The 25,637-nt window shown below is 37.9% G+C and overlaps 1 protein-coding gene across 1 annotated transcript; it reads right to left on the bottom strand.

The window, feature by feature from the left end:
- Positions 1-24,609: 24,609 nt before the first annotated feature.
- On the bottom strand, positions 24,610-25,637 carry LOC100344315 (calcyclin-binding protein). Its single transcript, XM_002712408.5, has one exon. It carries the CDS (start codon positions 25,466-25,468, stop codon positions 24,779-24,781), a length of 690 nt encoding a protein of 229 aa, XP_002712454.2. The 5' UTR covers positions 25,469-25,637; the 3' UTR covers positions 24,610-24,778.

The following is a 25,637-nucleotide window of genomic DNA, read 5'->3' as shown; positions in this document are numbered from 1 at the left end:
CTCTGTTCTGTTGCCACTAGCAAATTGATTCAGTGAAAAGAAGTGTGTGGTAGTGTGGAGAGACTAAAGCCAAAGTTGCTTAACATTAAATTTTTTTTAAAAAAGAAAATTCTCAAGAAACTGGAGTGAAAAATACTCAATAAACATGAATCCTGAGATGACCCAGAAGTTGAGAACATCTGTAAACTATAACTGAATTCAAAGAAACAAAAAGTACTACTGAATAGAAATAAAGACTAGAGAAAGAGAAGCTATAGAAAATAACCAAATGGACATTTAAAAAAATCATAATCAAACTTATGAAAATCAGACCAAGAAAGAGTCTTGAAAGCATCCAGACAGAAAGACAAAATACATAACAAATAATTTCAAAAATTTCATGGAAAATGGAATTAAAAGATGTTTATTTTGGTACAAAAATACCTTAGGGACTGATATTTTGGCACAGTGGGTTAAGCCGCTTCCTTCAAAGCCAGCATCCCATATGAGCACCAGTTTGAGTCCTGGCTGTTCCACCTCCCATACAGCTCCCTGCTTAAGTGCTTGGGAAAGCAGTGGAAGATTACCCAAGTGCTTATACTCCTGCGACCATGTAGGAGACTGGGTTGAAGCAACAGGCTTTGACCTGGCCCAGTGCTGTCCATTGCAGCCATTTGGGGAGTGAACCAACAGTTGGAAGATCTTTCTTCCCCACCCCGCAGTGCCTCGTCGTAACCCTTTCTGTAACTTTGACTTTAATTTTTTAAGATTTTAAATACATACATCATTTTCATAGCATGTATTTTTAAAAAAAGATTTATTTAGCGGTGCCACGGCTCACTTGGCTAATCCTCTGCCTGCGGCGGCGGCACCCCAGGTTCTAGTCCTGGTTGGGGCACTGGATTCTGTCCTGGTTGCCCCTCTTCCAGGCCAGCTCTCTGCTGTGGCCCGGGAAGGCAGTGGAGCATGGCCCAAGTGCTTGGGCCCTGCACCCACTTGGGAGACCAGGAGGAGGCACCTGGCACCTGGCACCTGGCTCCTGCCTTCAGATTGACGCAGTGCGCCGACCATAGTGGCCATTTGGGGGGGGTGAACTAACGGAAAAGGAAGACCTTTCTCTCTCTCTCTCTCTCTCTCTCTCTCTCTTTAACTCTGCCTGTGGGGAAAAACAAAAGATTTATTTATTAGAAAGGCAGAGTTAGAGAAAGAGAGGGAAAACTAGAGAGATAGATCTTCCATCCTTTGTTTTACTCCCCAAATGGCCGCAGTGGCCAGAGCTGGGCAGGTTTGAAGCCAGGAGCCAGGAACTTCCTCCTGGTTTCCCATAAGGGTACAAGAGCCCAAGCACTTGGGGTATCTTCATCTGGTTTCCCAGGCACATTAGCAGGGAGCAGGATCGAAAGTGAAACACTCAGGATTCAAATCAGCACCCATATAGGATGCGGGCACCACAGGTAGTGGCATTCCCCACTACACCACAGCACCGGTCCATAATATGTATTTTTCCATGAACTTTTGGAATACATCTTGTAAAGGGAACAAGTTATTTGAAAGATTGTGGGTTTCCATTAGAAATAATGGAAGAGATAGCCGGCGCCGCGGCTCACTAGGCTAATCCTCTGCCTTGCGGCGCCGGCACACCGGGTTCTAGTCCCGGTCGGGGCGCCAGATTCTGTCCCGGTTGCCCCTCTTCCAGGCCAGCTCTCTGCTGTGGCCAGGGAGTGCAGTGGAGGATGGCCCAAGTCCTTGGGCCCTGCACCCCATGGGAGACCAAGATAAGTACCTGGCTTTTGCCATCAGATCAGCGCGGTGCACAGGCCGCAGCGTGTCGACCGCGGCAGCCATTGGAGGGTGAACCAACAGCAAAAGGAAGACCTTTCTCTCTGTCTCTCTCTCTCACTGTCCACTCTGCCTGTCAAAAAAAAAAAAAAAAAAAAAGAGAGAGAGAGAGAAGTACACTGTCAACCTCAAATGCTACATCCAGTGAAAATATTCTTATTTGGGAATAAAGGAAAAATAAAATTTTTCATAGATGAAGGAAAATTAAGAACATTTGTTTCTAACAGTCCTTCTTTAAAGAACTACTTTAGAAATTTTTTTTTATGTGGAAGACAAATGATATCAGAGAAAGTGGGCAGGTCAGGAATCTAGGAAGAGCAATAGATATGGTCAATATCTGAGGAAATAAATTAATCATTTTTCTTCTCTTAATTTCTTTAAAATATATAGATGATGATTAAGAACAAAAATTATAACAGTGTTGTTAGTACTTATAGATATAATACAAATGACAATCACAACAAAAGGGCTGAAGGTAAAGGAACTATGGTGGTGAGATTTCCACATTCCACTTGCAGTAGTTAAATATTAATTCCAAGAAGAATGTAAAACCTAAGTATGTATATTGCCATCCCTAGAATAACAACTAAAATAAATATTCACATTGCTATAGTCAAAACTCAATAAACAAAATAAAATGGATTACTAAAAAGTATTAAATAATTCAAAGGAAAGTAGTAAATTGGAAACAGAAACAAAAAACAGAAGACATGAACATAAAAACAATAATGAAACATTAGCCATAAATCCAAACATATAGATAATTAAATTAAATGTGAAAGATTTCAATATACCACTTAAAAGACAGACCATAAAAATTTATTTTAAAAATATGTAAGAGTAAGCTCTATGCTGCTTCTAAGAGATCCACTTTTTAAATATAATGATCAGTAGTTTAAAAGTACAAAGATGGAAAAACACAAGTCATTCAAATACCAATCACAAGAAACCCTTGAATGCTATATCAATAACAGACATAGTAGACTCTCAGCAAGGAAATTTATGAAGGACTAAAAGTGATGTTACATAATGATTAAAAGCATTAGTGCACCAAGAAGACATAATGATTAGATTAGGTAACTAACGATAGACCTTCAAAATGCTTGATACAAATTCTAATAGAACTGAAAGGAGAAGTAGAGAAATTGAAAACCAGAGTTGGAGATTCAAACAAGTAGACAAAGCAATAATCAGAAATGATAAAAGCTGAAAAGCACCATTAATCAAACTGAATAATTGACATTTATAGACATTTCATTCAACAATAACAAAAATTCAAATTATTTTCGAGAGCTCATGGAACAGTTATGAGAATACATGACAATATTAAGAAATTTCAAAGAACTGAAATTATCAATGAGTTCTTTATTTACATGAGAATAAACTAGAAATCAATTAAAAAGAAGGTATATGCAACACCCTCCAGCCATTGGTGGAAATCAGTCCATTTCTGAATAGCCCACGGGGCAAATGCAAAACAAACACAAAATGAGAGAACTCTACACAGCATTCTGTATCTCTTAGAATGGTTTACATGAAAAAAACAAAAAAACTTGACATTTCTAAGAATTGTTACAGGGCAGGATATAGGATACAGGTTAATGGAGATCTAACATTTTTGGGTTATGAATGCAAAATGTAACAGCCACTGGCAACTACACTGACAGTCTCTTATAAACTGTAGACTTAACAATTACCTAGTTATCCCATTTCTAAGTATTTATTTTAGATAAATGAAGATTTATGCTTAAACAAAACCTAGTATATTTATATGTATATATATTTGTACAGTATTATTCATAATTGCCAAAACTAGAAAACCTCAAATGTCCCTTGACAGTTGAATACAAAAAATCAGCTTTATAACATGTAAATTTTTAACAATTATGATGTGAAATATAATACGAGTTTGTGATTTCTTAATTTGGTTCTTTAGAGTAAACAATAACCAGAAGTAGGTAAAAACTAGCTAAAAAATTGAACTAATTGTTTCTCCTAGCAATATAACAGATCTAGTTCGTTGGCCATGTAGCAAAAGTTGGAGTTAACAGCACATCTTTTAAATGGTTGTAGTAGAACTAAAGATGAGATAGAGTCATAAAAATAACTTTTACTTGATAAAATTTCTGTGGTATCCATATTTTTCTAGTCTCTTGGTATATACAATTTCTACTATAATTCAAATATTCTTTTATGAAAATTTTTAGTAAAAACATTTTTATAAGTGAAGCATTCCTGGCCGACGCGCGGCTCAATAGGCTAATCCTCTGCCTTGTGGCGCCGGCACACTGGGTTCTAGTCCCAGTCGGGGCACCAAATTCTGTCCAGGTTGCCCCTCTTCCAGGCCAGCTCTCTGTTGTGGCCCGGGAGTGCAGTGGAGGATGGCCCAAGTGGTTGGGCCCTGCACCCCATGGGAGACCAGGAGAAGCACCTGGCTCCTGCTTTCGGATCAGCGTGGTGCGCTGGCTGCAGTGTGCTGGCCGCGGTGGCCATTGGAGGGTGAACCAAGGGTAAAGGAAGACCTTTCTCTCTGTCTCTCTCACTGTCCACTCTGCCTGTCAAAAAAAAAAAAAAAAGTGAAGCATTCCTTTCATAATAGTTTGGACCTGACTTTTTACATGTCTATGCCAAGAGTTTGAGCATTAAGGACTGTAAGGCCACCTCAAAACACACCAGACACCAGAGTTGAGGAAAGGTTTCTCGTTGGCTGGGTGATACCAGACAGGCTGCCTCTGTGTGCATGAGGGAAGAGCAGCCTGTCCTGGGAGAACAGGTCTTACATAGCTTTGCAGAGGTAAGGAGGTGGAAGCAGCGAATCTCAATAGGGTGGGGGTGGAGCTGACATTTGTGGTTGGGCCATTTGGTCACCTGACTTCTAGTAAGGTAGGCTGGGCTTAGGATCCAAGGTTATTGTACAGATGGCGATGGAGCCAGAGCCTGGAGATGGCACCCCATATAAGATGGCACCATTTTACTAAAAGTGACTTTGTTTCTTTTGAATTCTGGTACTTTTAGTTCAAATTCTGTCACAAGTAGCCATGTAATACTTGAACAAATCAGTTACCATCTCTGCCTTATTAGTTTTCATAAAGTAGATTTTACACTATCTATAGTACTCATTCCATCTGAAAACGTAAACAGTTTGTGATTTTAGCAGTATTCTGTAGACATTTATAGCTCCAACTAGTTTTTTTTCCAGTGAAAAAGCATGTTCTTGAAGGCCTTCCTATCTGTTGCCTGATTTATTGCTATATCAGGCAGTAAGACCTTATCTCAAGTTCTGTTACATTGATTCTGAGCTGAACTGTTAAGGTAAGACGGTTTATCTGCTCTAAAAAGATATTTTGGTTAAATGATATCACTCTGGACAATGACAGACCATGTTGAGTCATAATCCTATCTTGTATCAGCTCTGTGGCTTTTGACTAGGTGGACACAGGGAAATAGAATGCCCTTCCCAATCTGAGTGAGCATTAGATAACCCCTTGAAAGCCCGAATAGAAGGGAAAAAGGCAAAGGAAAGAGGAAATTACCCGTTTTCCCATTCTGTTTGATTGCTTTAGCCGGGACATGTATATTCTCGTACCCCCAGTTTTCATACTCTGGTTCATAGGCCTTTGGATTCAGATTGAATTAGAGGATCAGCTCTTGCGGATCTAGTTTTCAGAGAACACATTGTGGAACTTAACAGTCTCCCCAGTAAGTTGGGTCAGTTCATTGTAATAAATCTCTTCCAAAGCTATATCCTCTTGGTCCTCTTTTTCTGGAGACCTCTGACTAAAACACATGTGGTGGAGTAAGCAATTCTATTTCACATTTGACTTTTCTTCAGATTTTAAAGAAGGTTGCAAATGTTTAGTAAGATGTTTTGTTTTAGACTAAGCAAAATGAGAAATTTAGGAATACATCTCGTGACTAATTTGTATTGACTTCAACTTTGTTCAAATTCTAGTAATGAGTAACAGAATTTTTATTCTATCCTGCCTTCAAGCATACTGTCAAATTAATTTACATTAAAGCATATGTACGATGTTAACATAGCCTAAGCAATGTTGGTAACTAGAATAAACGAAGAAAAGGAAATGATGCTTGGTCACCCCCTAGTGGTTTTTCATTAGGAATTAACTAGCAGAAACTACATTCAAATGGGAACCACACAGAAAGTAAACTTATATGTAGAATTCCTTTGCTTAAATTGGTTACAGTTTTGGGGGCTATTTGGTTACATTTAAAATTGGATCATATTCTAAAATGTAAGTAAATTGATATAGACATGGATAATGAAAACTTAAAAAAGAGAGTTTCATCAAAAGTTATTTTACATTTTCTTGTAGACTACATAAAATATGTTTAACAGCTGCTCATGGGAAAGGGATAACCTTACTATAAATTTGTGATTATTAGAGAGTGTGCATTTTATTTTCATTTTCTTGTTAGTAATATATTTAGGAATTATGTTTCCATTTAATAATGTTTTAATAATTTAATTATGTTTCCATTTAATAATGTAGTCACAGTAGATAGTAGTATTTTTATCTACTTTTCATGATGTTTTTATGAATAAATGATTAATTTCCAATGCTGTTTTATACATATATATTTAAATTTCACATATCTTAAATTTTGCTTAATTTAATAAAGGTATAAAACATGGCTAGAACAAATTTTTTAGGATTTGGAAATGAAGCAAAAACTGAAGATACTTTTTTTTTCAAAGATTTATTTATTTATTTGAAAGGCAGAGTTACAGAGAGGTAAAGGCAGAGAGGCAGAGAGAGAGAGAGAGGTCTTCCATCTGCTGGTTCACTCCCCAGATGCCAGCAACGGTACGAGCTGTGCCGATCTTTGCCAGGAGCTTCTTCCGGGTCCCCCACACGGGTGCAGGAGTCCAAGGACTTGGGCCATCTTCTACTGCTTTCCCAGGCCATAGCAGAGAACTAGATGGAAAGTGGAGCAGCCAGGACTTGAACTGGCACCCATTTGGGATGCTAGCACTGCAGGTGGTGGCTTTACCTGCTATGCCACAGTGCCATCCCTTGGATCTGTTTTTTTAATCCTGTTTTGGAGACTTTCAAGTATAAGTTGAGGCAAGTAACAGTAATATATATCTTTATGTCTGTATTTTCATGTATAATACAAAAATGCATGTCTCCTGAGAAGCAAATATAAAATCTCTAACCAAGTACTCAAAAGATAATACTAGGCCTTTCTTTTTTTCTTGAATGTATTTCTATCTATGTAATTTTTTTTTCTTTTTTAATCAAAGGTATTTTGTATTTGCCTAGAATTCCTTAATACTTTTATCTTTATTTTTTTATTTTTTATTTTTTGGACAGGCAGAGTGGACAGTGAGAGAGAGAGAAAGAGAGAAAGGTCTTCCTTTACCCTTGGTTCACCCTCCAATGGCCACCGCGGCCAGCGCACTGCAGCCAGCGCACCGCGCTGATCCGATGGCAGGAGCCAGGTGCTTCTCCTGGTCTCCCATGGGGTGCAGGGCCCAAGCACTTGGGCCATCCTCCACTGCACTCCCTGGCCACAGCAGAGAACTGGCCTGGAAGAGGGGCAACCTGGACAGAATCCGGTGCCCCGACCGGGACTAGAACCCGGTGTGCCGGGGCCACAAGGCGGAGGATTAGCCTAGTGAGCCTCAGTGCTGGCCTATCTTTATATTTGAGTTAATGGTTAGCCTAGACCCAGAATGAGTTATGAAAAATGCATATGAAGTAAACATCCTAGAGTTTCTGGGGTCTATTAAAATAGTCCATTGTTCTGGCTGGTGCCATGTTTGGCACAGCAGTTAAAATGCTACTTGGGATGCTTACAACCCACGTCAGAGTGCCTGGGCTCAAATTTACCTCCAGACCCAATTACAGCTTTCTGTTATTGTGCACTCTGGGAGGAAGCAGGGAATGGCCAAAGTACTTGAATCCCAGCCACCAATGTAGGAGATCTGAATTTAATTTTGGATTCCTGACTTCAGCCTGGCCCGGGCCTAGCTATTGCAAACATCTGGGGAGTGAACCAGCAGATGGAAGATTTCTCTGTCTCCCCATATAGACATCTTTGCTTTTCAATAAAGTATGTAATAAATAAATATTAAATAGAAAACTAACCACTGGTGATAGTGAGGCATTAAGAAGTGTAATTTAAATAATCTTCACAATGCCATATGCCCAGTTATCAGGGTTTAAGAAGAGTTTAATTAATTAACTCTAATGCCAATAGAGTTGGGGAGTTTTAACTAAGTTCTAGGCATTCGCATGTCTGATGGCCTGTAGGAATATTCTCTTGAATTTCTTATTATGATATTAAACAATATATATTCAAGATTAAATGTATTAGAGTTCCTCAAAAATTTCCCTCTGAGCATCCCAAACTCTGTCCATAATTAGTACCACTTTTTAGAGCTAGAAACTGTGATCAACTTCAATCCAACTTCTTTTCTTCCTTATGATAAAATAATTTTTAAATAATCTTTATTTATTTGTATCTTTTAGGCATTTTTGCCCCATGTTTTATGGGTTTTACTTTATCTTATTTCTTAACTTTTTATTTTTTAATTTTTTATCTTTTTAAAAAATCACTATTTTTAACAGATTCAAAATGGTTTATAGATACAATGCTAAGAACATAATGAGATTCCCCTTCTCCATCCCACCCTCCTTTCTTCTCTCTTTCTGTCTTTATATTAGTTGGTAAAATAATTTTAAAAAATCAATTTTTGAGCACATTAAATACTTTTATTTCATATTTCAAAGTCCCTCTTGACAACTTAATGTATGATGTGAAGGCCATTTAATTCAGAAAACAGGAATAGCTGATCTTATATATGATTGTTTTTAAGAATAACTCAATTTCCAATAAAAGTAAATTAATTTAAAATCATTAGAAGACTCTGTAACTAGCAGGAAAATTCATATTGTAAAAGGAAAGTTGCTTGGTTACAGAGATAGTCGAAGTTATTAAAAATTGGAAACTAGGAGTAGGTGTTTGGCACAGTGGTTAGGACACCACATGGGGCACCTACTTCCCAAATTGGAGAACTTGGGTTTGAATTCCAACTCCACTCCAATTTTACACACCCTGAGAGGCAGCAGGTTATGGTTCAAGTATTTGGATCCCTGCCACCTATGTGGGAGCCCTGGATTGAATTTTGTGCTCCCGGCTTTGGTCTGACCCCATCCTGGACAGTTTTGGGCATTCGGGGAGTGAACTAGCAGACAGAAGGTCTCACTCTCTGTGTCTTTCTGCCTTTCAAATAAAACAAATAAATAATTTTTTATAAAGTTAAAAATTACAAAGCCTAATTATGTTTCTGTAAATGCTTTTCCTGACACATAATAGAAAATCAAGAGATAACATATTTTGGTTTGATATGACAGAATTAGAGATTTTTCTACCTATTAATTGTACATGCCATATGAATGCTTCCAGGATAGTTTCACAAACTTTAATTCTAAGAGATAGAGAAAAATACAGTGTGTCTGGAAGGATTTAACACTGAAAAATCCAAGCAGGAGAAAGAAGCAAAAGAACAAGTGTTATGTTGTCATAGAAAGGAAAAAGAGAACATAGTATGTCTTATGGGATAGGATGATAAGGATAATATGTTGAATTATTCTCAATTGCTTATTTCTTTCCATTTGTTCTAGCCATAATATTATTGGCTAAAAATAGCTATTCTTTTTTCTGTCTTTATGTACAAGGTGTGAGGATAAACCTGGTCTCTATTATTTCATCTGAACAAAAGTGAGATCTGTATGAATAATTTTATTTTAAAAATATGTAACAAATTTCATGAGTCCATGAGTTAAGTAGATTTATTGATATAGATTTAAAATAATAATATTTGTTTAATGTACATTCAGTGCACATAAATATTCTTTACAGTATCCAGACCCCCATCTATTCCTGTTCAAATTAGAGAACCATCTTCTTCATGTTCTTTATTGTTCAATGTGTTCTCCATGTGTCACATCATACCTCTCATCAGAGTAAAAGGTAGCTGTTATTATAATGCCATGGCTATTTGGAAACTGTGTCAGAAAAATATAAAAGATCTTCTTACCAGTACACTTCCCAAATATAAAACTCCTATTTCATGATTATTCAAGATGCTACATCATCCCTTATGGCATTCATGAATAGTATTGGTTTCCAGTGTCTTTCCTGAAGTCTGTTTCTCCACCTCACTGATCATATTACAAACTGAAGATTTATTAGAATGTGCAGAAAAATCTGAACCATATTCACTTTCTGTTAAATTTACTGTTTTGAATTTCACAAAGCAAACTAAGCTCAATGTCTTCCAATCAATTCTTCTCTTGAAGTTTGTAGGCTGAAACAGTTGCATTCCTAGAATGTTATCTTTTTCCATATTGACCACACCTCTACTTTCTACATAGGACAGCTAATGGTGAATATAGGGCAGAGATTTGACTCTCATTTATGCACAAATAAAACTCTATTCTTCTTCTATCAGGACTTGAGAACAAGCATGATGTCATTTATTTGTCAGAAGGCAGAGGAGAAATCAAAGTTGATGGAAAATATTCTTACTTCAGCCCATAAGATATAGTCAATAAAATATGTATAAAGCTGAATATCAGGACTTTTGAAGTAATATAAGTTTAAATAACTAAACCCTATTAACATTTCATAAGATGGCTACTCTTTAGTTTTAATTAATGAAATTAGAACAATAAATATATGTGTCATATATACAGTATTTTAAGACCTGGGGTTTTTTCAGCATAAGAAATTTAAAAATTAGATAATACTATTGATGCTTTCAAAGGAACTTTGAATTTGGAAGATGGCTGTATACTCAGATGCGCAAAAGCATAAACACAGGCTGACGGTGGGAAGTAGAGAAATCCTAACATGTTTAGATTGCAGAAGCTAGAGATAGCTATCCCAAAAATCGGAATTCTTTATGACTAAGAAGTATATCATAAGCTGGATGTCATATTGCTCCTAATTATTCCTCTATTATATTGCCAAAATTATTGCTCTACTATAGCATGTTTAAACTTCCTCCCTGGACTCTTAATTACAGACTTGAGTCTGTTGTGGAGGCTTGGAGGCAGAATTGAGTTGGATAAACAATGGCAGCAGTTGCTTTTAAATATAGACCTGATACTAACACAACCATTATACCAAGGGTAGTTATAGCTGTTTACTTCATTTCTGTGGAGCCCATAAAAGAATATTTCTAACTCAATGTACTGAATCTGAATATAAAATAGGGAATTGGGAAATGAAGATGGGAAAATGAACTAATTTCTTTACTTCTTAGTCTCCTTGTATGATAAAGAGAAAAAAATTATTCTAGGACACTCAAGGCTACATGAGGATCTGGTACAGAGAAGACCTTTATCACATAGATAGCTGTTTTGCATCCTGAATTTCTAAATCATCTATCATAACATACTTATTCTCTGAAGTTTGCCATGTTATTTCATTTTAGCCTAATTTTAATGTGGGAGACCAAAAAGCAGACTATACACATGTTTTTCAAGAATGGATGACTCTTAAAATAAAATGTTATAATTTCAGTGGATGACTCATAATAAAATTTTATATTCTATAGAACTTGCAAAATATTTAGTTTATAACAATTTCAGAAGAGTATGACAGGATACATTTACAATTGAAAACAAAATAATTACCATGGAGTTTTAAAATTATTTTATCCATATCCTCAGGATAGTAAATATTTTAGGCCACTGTAGATTCTAGTTTATATCTTATGAGAATATTCTCTGTGGCATTTGTACCAAAAGTTTTGCTACTTAATTTTATATTATTCTTAATCACTTTTTATTAAATAAATGTGATATTATCAATGAAAGTTGGAGATATTAATTATGTTATCTTTAAATTAAGCTGCTTTCTATCCCTAAAGCAAATAGACTAGCCTGATAGTTGAGGCAAAAGCAGCCATTTGGTGTATTGCTTAATAGACAAAGACAACTGCAGGACAGCCAGGAGACAATTTTAAACTCTGTTAAGAATAGCAGGAAGCATTTTGGTTCTCAGCAATAGAGCTCCACTTGTGGTTTGGTTAAGTACACAAGACAAGTCAGTTCATGCCTGTGGCTTTTTTGGGTGAATGGAAACAACTCCCTTCTGGGCTTATTCTTCACTGGAATGCTGACATGTACAATGCTTGAAAATTAAACTCACTTTATTGGAATCTGCCAGAGTTTACCCTGGCACTTGAAAAGAAGAAATTATTTCTATAGTAACACAGTGTCCGTTTTCAAGTTAGCAGAAGGCACATAACAATATTCAGAAATGAAAGATCTACTGGTTCTGTTCCTTAGCAGTGACCTGAGTAGAGTAGTAAGTGAAAAGAAATCATGATTAGCAGTTCCCAAACTTAGCAAAAATGGAAGATGAACATAAACAAGAAATATTGTCCCTTGTATTAAATTTCTGAATGTAAAAATTTATGAATCTTAAATTAAAATTCTTCATACCTGTCACTAGTTCTCCACAGATTTAAGCCATTCCAAGTCCGTGACTATGAAAATGATTAAAGTGCTTGTGGGTTGTATTTATGTTGGCTGCCATGAGCATAAATGCTGCTCAGTGAAACACCAAATGGAACAGGGAGGTATAATTGGCAATCAATATAAAAATAAAAAGTTACTGAGCATGTAGGAGGTGCCAAGCAATTTACAGTCAATTGAGTGAGGGTTAATGGTAGTCACCAAGTAGAACTGTGTATTCTAGAATCCCAGAGTTTTAATGTTGGAATCAGCAGTCTGTAGGCAGTCAGAGAGGTCCCTTGAATCCTAGGATTCTCTTTGGTTCTGTGTGACTCATAGAACTCACCTGTTTATTGCTGTTTGTTTTGTTTCCTTCAACTCTTATATGTCTCTCCTATCTCCCAAGATGGATTTTTAGAAACATATACTCTATATTTTAGAAACATATACTATATTTTTAGAAACATATACTCTATCTAATATCATTAAAAGATGCATTCTTTCTGATCTTACATTAACTTTAGTAGTATTTTGTTTTACCTGCCTGTGTATAATGGATATTACTCAATATTTTCAACTACTATTTTAGATAAAAATATAGAACATTATTAACAAGTATGAATTCTACTGATCTCTCATTGATGAAAGTTGAAAGACAATCCTAACTCTGAGAGGTCTTTTTTAAAAAGTTAATTTACTATATTTATTTGAGAGAGACAAAGAGAGAGAGAGAGATAAAAAGAATGAGAGCTTTAATCTACTGGTTCACTCCTTAAATGCCTGCATTAGCAAGGGCTGGACCAGACCAAAGCCAGAAGCTGGAAATATAAACAGAATCTCCTATGCAGATGATTGGGATCCAGCCACTTATGCTATCACTGTTCTCTCTCAGGGCTCACATCACAAGAAGATGGATTTGAAAATAGAACCAGGACTCGAACGCAGATGCTCCTATATGGGATATGTGACTCCCATACTGCATCTTAATCCCTGTGCTAAATGCCAGCCTCCCACCCCTGCCCTTGTTTAAGTTGGAGACTTTGTCAGGTGGTTCGAGTCTGCATTTTTGAGTAGTATTTAGTTTCATGAAGAGCCAAATCTTACAGATCACAATGAGTGACTGTCTCAGTGAGGGCATGAAGCTATCTCAGTCATATATTTTTTCAGAGACTTTTATCACATAAATGAATCATAATTTATTCTTATTTATATTTTATGACTTGCAAAATATCAATATTTTAGAGTTTGAAATGAGAGTGGTAATCTATTGAAACCAAACCCCTTGAATGAGTCTGGACACTGGAATCTCCAAACATCAGGTGAAGAGCTTTTTCAATTCCACATTGAGATGTGTTCCAGGTCTTCCTGAAAGGTACCCAGAGTGCTTTTTCAGATGACTTGTTTAGGCTAGCTCAGGGATAATGAGAATTTTCTTTTTTTTAGCTTTATTTAAGTTATACAAGTTTCATGTATTTCGTATATACAGATTTAGGAACACGGTGACATTTCCCAACTACCCCCTCCCACCCACGCTCCAAACTTTCTTCCTTCTCCTTCTCCCATTACCACTCTTAATTTTTACAAAGATCTACTTTCAGTTTACTTAATTTTTGTAAAGTTAACCCTACACTAAGTAAAAGAGTTCAACAAATAGTATGAAGAAAAAACCCTGTTCCTCAACTGAGGAGACAAGGTCTATAAAGAATCATTGAATCTCAAAATGTCCTTTTTACTCCAATATGTTACATTTTATGTACTCTATTAGTTACCTCAGATCAAAGAAAATATGGTATCTGTCTTTTTGGGTCTCGCTTATTTCACTAAGTATAGTTTTCCAGTTGCATCCATTTTGTTGCCAAAGATAGGATTTCATTTTTTTTTTTTACAGCTGAGTAGTACTCCATAGTGTATATATATTTATATCATAATTTCTTTATCCAGTCAACAGTTGATAGACATCTGGGTTGATTCCATATCTTAGCTATTGTAATTTGTGCTGCAGTGAACATGGGGGTACAGATAATTCTTTCAGATGCTGATTTCTTTTGGTTTGGGTAAATTCCCAGGAATGGAATGGCTGGATCATATGGTAGGTCTATATTCAAATTTCTGAGATATCTCCATACTGTCTTTCACAGTGGCTGCACCAGTTTATATTCCCACCAACAGTGGATTAGGGTACCTTTTTCCACAATTCCTTGCCAGCATTTATTTGTTGATACCTGCATGAGAGCCAGTCTAACTGGGATGAGGTGAAACCTCATTGTGGTTTTATTTTGCAGGTTTCTGATGGCTAGTGATCAAGTGTCTGTTGGCCACTTAAATTTTCTCTCTTGAAAAATGCCTGGGGGCCAGCGATATGGCGCAGTGGATTAAATCCTCATACTGATGTGCTGGCATCCCATATTGGCACTGTTTCTAGTCCCAGCTGCTTCACTTCTGATCCAGCTCTCTGCTAGGCTTGGGAAAAGAATTAGAAGATGGCCCAAGTCCTTGAGCCCCTGCACCTGTGTGGGAGACCCAGCAGAAGCTCTTGGCTCTTGGCTTCAGATCAGCTCAACTGTAGCTGTTGCAATCATTTGGGGAGTGAACTAGTGGATGGAAGACCTCTGTCTCTCTGGCTCTACCTCTCTCTATAACTCTTTCAAGTAAAATAAATCTTAAAAAAAAAAAAAAAAAGAAAAGAAAAATACCTGTTCAAATCATTTGCCCATTTCTTAACTGGATTGTTTGTTTTATTGTTGCAAATATTTTCTCCCATTATGTCTGTTCTCTTCACTTTTCTTAGTGTTTCTTTTGCAGTGCAGAAGCTCCTCAGAGTGAAGTAATCCCATTTGTCAATTTTGGTTTTGATTTCCTGTGCTTCTGGTATCTTTTCCAAGAAGTCTTTGCCTATGCCAATATTTTGCAGAGTTTCTCCAATGTTCTCTATTAAATTCATGGTATTGGGTTATAGATTTAGGTCTTTGATACATTTTGAGTGGATTTTTGTGTAAGGTGTAAGGTATTCATCTGGTTTTGCACTTCTGCACGTGGAGATCCAGTTTTCCCAGAACCATTCATTGAAGAGACTATTCTTGCTCCAGGGATTGATTTTAACTCCTCTGTCAAAGATAAGTTGATTGTAGATGTGTGGATTGAGTTCTGAAGTTTTTATTCTGTTCCATTGGTATACACATCTCTTTTTGTGCCAGTACCAGGTTGTTTTGATTATAACTGCCCTGTAGTATGTCTTGAAATTTGGTATTCTAATGTCTTCGGCTTTTTTGTTGTTGTTGTTATTGTATAAGATGGTTTAGATATCAAAATCTCTTGTGTTTCCATATAAGTTTTAGCATCATTTTTTCTTGATCTGAGAAGAATGTCCTTGGTATTTTAATTGGAATCATACTGAATCTGTAAATTGCTTTTGGGAGTATGTATATTTTGATGATATTAATTCTTCCAATCCATGAACATGGAATATTTTTCCAATTTTTAATATCTTCCTCTATTTCTTTCTTTAATGTTTTGTAATTTTCATTGTAGAGATATTTGACATCCTTTGTTAAATTTATTCCAAGATATTTGATTATTTTTGTGGCTGTTGTGAATGGGATTGATCTTAAAAGTTTTTTCTGGAGCTAGTGCTGTGGCTCAGTAGGTTAATCCTCTGCCTGCGGCGCTGGCACCCCATATAGACACTGGTTCTAGTCCTGGCTACCCCTCTTCCAATCTGGCTCTCTGCTGTGGCCTGGGAAGGCAGTGGAAGAAGGACCAAGTGCTTGGGCCCCTGCACCTGCATGGGAGACCAGGAAGAAGCACCTGGCTCCTAGCTTCGGATTGGTGCAGCTCCAGCCGTTGCGGCCATCTGGGGAGTAAACCAACAGAGGGAAGACCTTTCTCTCTGTCTCTCCCTCTCACTGTCTGTAACTCTACCTCTCAAATAAATAAATAAAATCTTATTTAAAAAAAGTTTTTTCTCAGCCGTGGTATTGTCTGTGTATACAAGGCTATTGATTTGTGTGTGTTGATTTTATATCCTGCCACTTTGCCAAACTCTTTATGAGTTTCAATAGTCTCTCAGTGGAGTCTTTGAATCCCCTGTATATAGAATCATATCATCTGGAAAATAGGGATAATTTGACTTCCTCCTTTCCAATTGTATCCCTTTGATTTCTTTTTCTTGCTAATGGCTCTAGCTAAAACTTCTAGGACTATATTAAATAGCAGTGGTGAGAGTGGGTGTCTTTGGTTTTGGATCTTGGGGTGAATGCTTCCATATTTTCCCTACTCAGTAGGGTGCTAGCTGTAGGTTTGTAAGAAATTGCCTTGATTATGTTGAGGAATGTTCCTTCTATAACAAATTTGCTAAAGGTTTTCATCATGAAAGGATGTTGTATTTTATCAAATGCTTTCTCTGCATGTATTGAGATAATTATATGATTTTTGTTCTTCAGTTTGCTAATGGGATATGTCACATTGATTGATTTGTAAATGTTGAACCATCTCTGCACACCAAGGATAAATCACACTTGGTGTGGGTGAAAGATATTTCTGATTTGTTGTTGGATTCAATTTGCTACAATTTTGATGAGGATTTTTGCATCTGTGTTCATTAGGGAAATGGGTCTGTAGTTCTCTTTCTCTGTTATATTTTTCTGACTTAGAAATTAAAGTGATGCTGGTTTCATAGAAGGAGTTTGGAGGATTCCCTCCCTTTCAATTGTTTTGAATAGCTTGAGAAGAATTGGAATTAGTTCTTTTTTTTAAGATTTTATTTATTTGAAAGGTAGAGTTACAGAGAGAGAGAGAGAGAGAGAGAGAAAGGTCATCCATTCACTGATTCACTCTCCAGATGGCCACAACAGTTGGTGCTATGCTGATCCAAAGTCAGGAGCCAGGAGCTTCTTCCAGGTCTCCCATGTGGGTGCAGGCAGGGGTCACAGGACCTGGGCCATCTTCTACGGCTTTCCCAGGCCATAGCAGTGATCTAGATGGGAAGTGGAGCAGTTGGGACTTTAACTGGTGCCTACATGGGATGCTGGCACTGCGGGTGGAGGCTTTACCCCCTATGCCACAGCACTAGCCCCAGGAATTAGTTCTTTAAATGTCTGCTAGAATTCAGCAATGAAGCTGTAGAGTCCTGTGCTTTTCTTTGTTTTGTTGCAGCAAGTTTAGCTGCCGCTTGAGATGCCTACATTCCATGTTTGAATGCCCGTGTTTGAATCTTGCTTCCACTTGTGATCCAGGTCCTGCTAATGTGTACTCTAGGAGACAAAAGATAATGGCTCAAATAACTGGATCTCTGCCACCCACATGGAAGATGTGGCTGGTTTTCTTAGTTTTTGACATTGTCCTAGGCTTACCTGGGTTCTGTGGGGATTTGGAGAGTGAATCAGAGGATGGAAAATCTCTCTCTCACTCACTCACTCTTGCTCTCCCTTTCAAATAAACAACAATCAATAATTATAATTAAAGAAAACTACTATAACTGAAACTAGTGCCTACCAAGCTCATGAAACCATTGGAGAAATTGGAAACATTTAATTACAGATAAACTGAACTGTGTTAAAATAAAAATTTCCTAGTACATAAAAACTATTATAAAGGGAAAGAAAAAAAGCCACATACCAGGAGAAAATATTTGCAAAACTCCCATCTAATAAAGTACTTGTATCTAAAATGTAGAAATAATAAGAAAACAGCTGGCGCCACGGCTCACTAGGCTAATCCTCCACCTGCAGCGCCGGCACCCCAGGTTCTAGTCCCGGTTGGGGTGCCGGATTCTGTCCCGGTTGCTCCTCTTCCAGTACAGCTCTCTGCTGTGGCCCAGAAAGGCAGTGGAGGATGGCCCAAGTGCTCGGGCCCTGCACCTGCATGGGGGACCAGGAGGAAGCACCTGGCTCCTGGCTTTGGATCAGCGCAGTGTGCTGGCCGTAGCGGCCATTTGAGGGGTGAACCAGTGGAAAGAAGACCTTTCTCTCTGTCTCTCTCTCTCACTGTCTAACTCTGCCTGTCAAAAAAAAATGTTAATAAGAAAACAAAAATCCAACTAAAAAATGGATAATAAATCTGAGCAATCACCTCACCAAGAAAGCTAACATGGTAATTTATTGTAAAAATAAAAAGCATCTGTCATTAGGAAATTGTTCTTAAAATAAAACTAAGATATCACTTCTCATCTATTAGAATAATTGAAATCCAAGAAAAAAAGACTTTACAGGAATAAACACCGATGAGGATGCATGTCATCAAGTATTCTCAGAAAGTAAAATAGTACAAGCATTTTGGAAGACAGTTTGGCAACTTCCTTCAAAGCTGAACATAATATTACATATACCCTTGAAATTACGTTCTTAGATACTTACCCAGTTGAGTTGAAAATTTTTGTACACACAAAATCTGCATGTAAATGTTTACTTCAGCTTTAATTGTCAAACACTGGAAGTAACTAAAGTTACTGAAGTAACTAAAGTTTCCTTTAATAGGTGAATTGCAAAACTGAAATATTATTTACCTATAAAAATGTAATAACATAACAAAAAGACATGGACTAATGTACATTGCTTAAGTTCATAATTTTAAGTACAAGAGGTTGTTCTGAAAGGCTATATAATTCCAATTATGTGTCATTCTGGAAAAAGGCAAAACTATAGACACAATAAAGATAACAGTGGTTTCTTGAGGCTTGGGGTAGGAGAACTTGATGATTAGGCGAAAAAAGTGATAGTAGGCTGGTGAAACTATTCTGTATTATATTGTAATGGTGCATATGTGTATCATGCATTTGTCAAAACTCATAAGACTTTTCAGTCCTAGTGACCTTTAATGTATTTGAAGTTAAAAAAAGAATTAGGGAGTTGGGGGATCCTAGGAAAGAATGAAGACTGTGAATGGAAATATTGATCAGAATTGCAAATGAACAATATAACTGCACTGAAATTATGTTGTACTTGGGGGCTGGTGCTGTGGCCTACCAGGTAAAGCTGTCAGATGTAGTGCTGGCTTCCCATATGGGCACCAGTTCGAGTCCTGGCTGCTTCACTTCCAATCCAGCTCTTTGCTATGGCCTGGGAAAGCAGTGGAAGAGGGTCCAATTCCTTGGGCTTCTGCACCCATGTGGGAGACCTGGAAAAAGCTATTGGCTTCTGGCTTCGGATGGACACAGCTCCAGCCATTGTGGCCATCTGGGGAGTGAACTAGCAGGTGGAAGACCTCTCTGTAACTCTGCATTTCAAATAAATAATTTTTTTTTTTTGGACGGGCAGAGTGGACAGTGAGAGAGAAAGAGAGACAGAGAGAAAGGTCTTCCTTTTGCCGTTGGTTCACCCTCCAATGGCCGCCGCAGCCGGCACACCGCACTGATCCGATGGCAGGAGCCAGGTACTTATCCTGGTCTCCCATGGGGTGCAGGGCCCAAGGACTTGGGCCATCCTCCACTGCGCTCCCTGGCCACAGCAGAGAGCTGGCCTGGAAGAGGGGCAACTGGGACAGAATCCGGCGCACCGACCGGGACTAGAACCCGGTGTGCCGGTGCCGCAAGGCAGAGGATTAGCCTAGTGAGCCGCGGTGCCAGCCCAAATAAATAAATATTTTTAAAAATAAATTCTCTCCCTTTTTTGGATTATGTTGAACTCAATTAACTTCAATTATAAGTGGAATTTGTAGGATTAAAGGAAAAAGGAATAGAGTACAGCAGTATGGAACTCTAGTGGATAAATTTGTACCCCATGTATGTTAAAAATTCTAATATAGCCATACATGTATACTGGACTGGGACAATTAAATAAATGGATGGTGGAGTTAGATTTATACATAAGTCATGGCAGGTGGCTAGAATGATCCATGTAGTAATGGATTAGAGTTGAAGACATCAGCATGAATTTAGGTTACATGTAATATAGCTACAGATGATAACATAAAATATTTATAGATATGTATATATATTCATAGCTTCTTTTTTAAATTTTTATTTAAGTCATACAAGTTTCATATATTTCATATATACAAATTTAGGAATGTAGTGGCTAAATATAGAATAGCTAAAATATATCTATAAATATAGAATAGCTAAAGCTATTCTAAGTAATAAAGTCACTTACAAAAATGAGTTTCAATAGACTTGTCAATAATTATAGTACTTCCATCTGCAGGTTCACACCCCAGATGGCCGCTACGGCCAGACCTGTGCCAATCCGAAGCCAGGAGCCAGGAGCTTCGTCCGGGTATCCCATACGGGTGCAGAGGCCCAAGGACTTGGACCATCTTGTACCGCTTTCCCAGGCCATAGCAGAGAACTGGATTGGAAGTGGAGCAGCTGGGACTAGAACCAGCGCATATGGGATGCCGGCGCTTCAGGCCAGGGTGTTAACATGTTGCGTCATAGCGTTGGCCCCCCTCACACATTTTTAACTTACAGTTTAAGTAAACCATCCTGTGTTCCTGTCAAAACATATTTTATGCTTCTCCCAAAGATTTATCCTATTACCAAGCAGACACGTAAACAAATAAAGGCGCAGACAACTCTTTGGTCATATCTGATTGAGAATACACTTTACATTGGAAGAACATATAGGAAGCATATTCTGATTGGCTAAATGTAATAAAAACAATTTTTACTATGGATTTAAGACTCTGGGTGTTAAGGGAAGATATTTGTAATAAGTGTTTCAAAATTACCAGGCAAACATTTTAATTCTTCCCAACTGGATTTCCTGAGAACTCTTTGGAGGATATGTGCAAATATTTATGGTGTAAAAGTCAACTAAGTGAGATGGGAGGGAACCTGTTGGGTTGGTGCTCAGAGCGTATTTGGAAGAGTGATGCTGGCAGTCACTGTTGACTTTTTCCCTTAGTGGTGCCAAGCCAACTTACTACTGCTTTCCAGGATGAGCCGTTTTCTAAAACAAAATCCTTTTGTTCTGTTTGAAGAGATGTGTGGTATTTCTGTTTAGGAACAGCATATGACCACTAGGAGGCAGATGTCTATTACTTATTATTTGTCAACATTTACAGAAATACAGGTTAGAAAATAGAAATAAAGAAAAATGTATAAAAGTAAAAAATATAAAGGTATATTTTTATTTTTCACTTGAGATATATGAAAGACTAGCTTAATTTTTGTTGAATGACTTATTTACCTATCTGATTAAGAAATATACTCTATTAAACTGAAGGATATTGATTTAAGGATAGTTATAGCAAATATTTGATGAACCAGATGTTTGTTACATGGAACTTGCTTGTGGCTGAGAGAAAATACTTTTTTATTTTACAATTATTACAAACAATTTTAAAAGTTAGCTTTTTTGACTGAGGTAGTAGATTGAAGCACCATGACCTATATATACTGGTTCTGTTTATGAGAACTTCAGGACCATCTTTTTTTAAATTAGCAAGAAAATATTTCAGAATGTATGAATAATGTGGATGCAACCTTAATCATGTAACTACTACTACGTGTAAAAGTGGACAATTCTGTAAAAATAGTTTTCATGGATTATCTAACTATTTATTGTAAGGAAAGTCTCTTTCTTAATGTAAGGACTGTAATGGGAGGAAGAGATCATAGATGTAAAATGAAAATTTTCTGAACAGATTCATCCAACTTTGGAGGATCTCATATGTTGATCAGACTAAAAATGAGAAACCTTTAGTCAGCCAGTCTATCTAAATTCCTTCTGTTTTTCTCCTTTTGTTATCCTTTGCATTTATCAGATTTTTTTTTAATTTGGTCTCAGTTTTACCAAGAGGAACTCAGATAATGGGATTTTATCTGCACTTGCATCAGAAGACTAATAAGAATACAGCTTTTCAGGGTGCCAGAGGAAATGTCATCAAGTGACCAAGTCTGTTCAGTGCTTTTCCCTTTCCTTCCAGTGCCAATCCCTGATGTTTCTTTTTTTTTTTTTTTTTTTGTTTTTTTCTTTTTTTAGATTTATTTTATTTATTTGAAAGACAGAGTTACACAGAGAGAGGTAGAGACAGAGACAGAGGTCTTCCATCTGCTGGTTCACTCCCCAGATGGCCGCAATGGCTGGAGCTGAGCTGATCTGAAGCCAGGAGCCAGGAGCTTCTTCGGAGTCTCACACATTGGTGTAGGGGCCCAAGGACTTGGGCCATCTTCCACTGCTTTCCCAGGCCAAAACAGAGCTGGATTGGAGGTGGAGCAGCCGGACTAGAACCAGTGTCCATATGGGATGCTGGTGCTTCTGGCCAGGGCTTTAACCCGCTGCACCACAGCGCCAGCCCTCTGATGGTTTCATATTATGATGATAACCTATGTTGCCTTCACTACCTGTTGGCATTGTAAAACCACAAAGGAAACAATTGCAAGAAAAAAGACTGAACCTGTACTGATTTTAAGATAGTTCTATAGTAGGTTTTTTTCTTCTCCTCCTTTTCCTTCTCTCCCTCTTTTTATGTCTGTCTTTGCTTTTCTCTCTCAACTACTGATTCAAATAATTAAGAACACTTTGCTTCTCAGAATTTTACTTTTTACAATACACTAGAGGAAATGCTCTAAGTATTTGGTTTGCTGTGTTCCAACTAAACTAGGTGCACACCTGTGGTTAAATCATTGGAGAGTCAGCATTCTTAAAGACTGTGTCACATAGAAGGAACTCTTTCATATTTTTCAAAAGATGAATGAGTAAAGCATCTGTGCAGTTGGGTGGTGATACTTTGTTAAGAGGCAAAATCCATTTGACTAGATTCTATGAATCACTTAAAATTATGATCTGTATATTCTTGTGATAACATAACAATGATAACATTAGTAGCTAATCATTATGTATACTAAGTTCCAAGCACGGTTTTTACTGTTTTACACATATTGATTGACCTTAACCTCTGCTTAGGGACTATCATTCAACATTCCTAAGAGATACTATTATTTCTTTTTACAGATTAAAAAAGCAAGGCTCAGAGTGCTGAAATTATCCCAAATTATATATTTTGTTCCTTAATTTAATTTAATTTAATTGAGAGGTAGAGTTACAGAGGTAGAAGTGACAGAGCGAGAGCGAGAGCGAGAGAGAAATGTTCCTAGGCCCTGGTTCACTTCCCAAATGCCCACAATACCCAAGGCTGGACCAGGCCAAAGTTAGGGGCCAGGAACTCAATCCAGATCTCATGTGGGTGGCAGGGATCCAACAACTTTTACCATCACCTGCTGGTTCCCATGGTGTACATCAGGAAAAGCTAGAGTATGAATAGAGCCATGACTCAAACCCAGGCAGTTCAATATAGGATACAGGCATTCCACGCACTTCTTAACTGCTAGGCCAAATGGGCATCCCAGAGCATTCATTTAATTAGTAAGGAACATGGGTTTTGAGCCTGTGCTAATAAAATATATGTATCTATATATACACACACATATATATATTTATATTCCAAGTGTTTCTTAAAGTGTTCATCCACAGATGAGAAATCAAAATGTTTGTTATTTGGGGAACTTATAAAAGTTCTGATTTCTGATGGTGGTGGCAATTGGTGAACTGATTACCACTTAATACTCTCTTATAGTAGATGAAATGGCTCTGTTGAAATCTATAACAATAGAAATAAAAATAAATCTGTTATTTACACATCCACCTTTTCCTATTTTGCCTTACCCCTGTTTCTTGTCAACAGTTAGTGATTATTTCCATATTTCTGATAAACTTGAGGTTGAATTGTATCTTAAAAGCTTAATTATGGTGTTCTTTTCCTTTTTCTCACACATAAAGTTTGATAGTACAGAAAGTACAAGGCAGAAGGATTGGGAAAGGAAGCCGGGGTTGAAATATGGAGAATGGAAAACAAGCTTTTTTTAAAAAAATTTTTTTTCATTAGGTGGTCTTGAGGCTTAAAAGAATCTTTTTTTTTTTTACATAAAAATCTAACTTTATTGAACACAGGAATAGATGGAATTTTGCTAGAACTATACAGAGATGCTTGTGTATTCTTGTTTATAAACAAACCTATATTCACACACAAATATCAGAACCTAGATGGGAACATTTGTGGTTGGTCTGTAGTACACAGCAATAATGCACGACATACACACTGAAGATGGAGGCAGCACTCAGCCACTCGACGGCAACTTTTAAGCACAGGCACAGGAAGGTGGCTTTTACGCAGAAATGCAGGTTTCACTCTTAGGCATTTTCTTACACTGATGGGAGCTGACGTCAGTAAAGACAAGCAAGTATGTTTGTGTTCTACCTCATGACAAAAATACAATGCAGCATCTCATTAGGCTTTTTCTATGAGAATGCAGTATAACCCTTTCTGAAGCCCGAAGACCACAGAACTGAATGAAACCACCTTTAGAGGAAGCGTTTAATGAGCACATTTTATTTAAATACATCCTCCAGCAGGAGATGGAGAATCACTGCCTCTCCTTACAGGGTATGTGAGTTACATCCGCAGCGCAGCGACATCCCTTGTTGGAAAGGTCAGTACTTCCACACCACAGTTCCAACAGGACTCGAGTCTCAAAATTCCGTGTCTCCTTTGGCTTGCTTCTCTCTCGATTCCACCCAGGCTTTATTAATAGTTCGCTTCATGTCGTCATCTCCATCTTCGTAGATTTTCTTCAGCACATTCATCAGTCCCTCACTAGGGTCTGCTTCTGTGTCGTAGGAGGGCTTTTCTTTTTCTTTGCACTCTTTTTCAACCTGGGTCAGGTAGTCCCATCGGGTGTTCTCTGCTTTTTTCCTACATAAGATCAGAACTGTGTCCGTCTTGACTTTTTTTGAACTGCCTTCCACAGAGATAGGTTTCAACAGATTGTTCACAATCATGGAGTAATTCTTGCCATTTAAGTTCTTTACCAAAAGATCAAATGACCGCTCTGTGAAATGCATCTGCACACTCTCCGTGGGAACGTGATGAACTCCAGGTAGAGTAATGTAGATTTTCACAAACTTATCTGACTGATCCCATCCGTAATTACTGATCTTCACTGTATTGCCCGTTGTAATGGGAGCAACCACAGCAGCCGGCTTTTCATTGTCAAGTTCTGCTTTGCTCTGTGACTTCTGCTGCACCTTGTTCTTGATCTCTGTCTCGATCTTGGATTTCTCTGCTGTAAGGGCATCATGGATTCTTTTCCTAGTAGTCTTTTCCAGCAACGCCTTCACCTCTTCTAGATCCTTCTGTAGCTCGTCCACAGCCGAAGCCATGGTCCGGCGCGGGCAGGCCGAGGCCCGAGCTGCAGCCGCGCGAGCGCCGGGAACAGGAAACGCCGCCCCGAGCGCGCTCACCCCGCGCACGGACCCGCGGCCCGCGTACACCCGACCGTGCGCCGCCCGCTCCCGCACGCGGAGCCTCTGGAACCTTCGCGAGCCCGCC

Source organism: Oryctolagus cuniculus, chromosome 6, assembly GCF_964237555.1.
Source record: "Oryctolagus cuniculus chromosome 6, mOryCun1.1, whole genome shotgun sequence".
Lineage (NCBI taxonomy): Eukaryota > Metazoa > Chordata > Mammalia > Lagomorpha > Leporidae > Oryctolagus > Oryctolagus cuniculus.
This window is presented reverse-complemented; position numbering and strand designations above follow the sequence as displayed.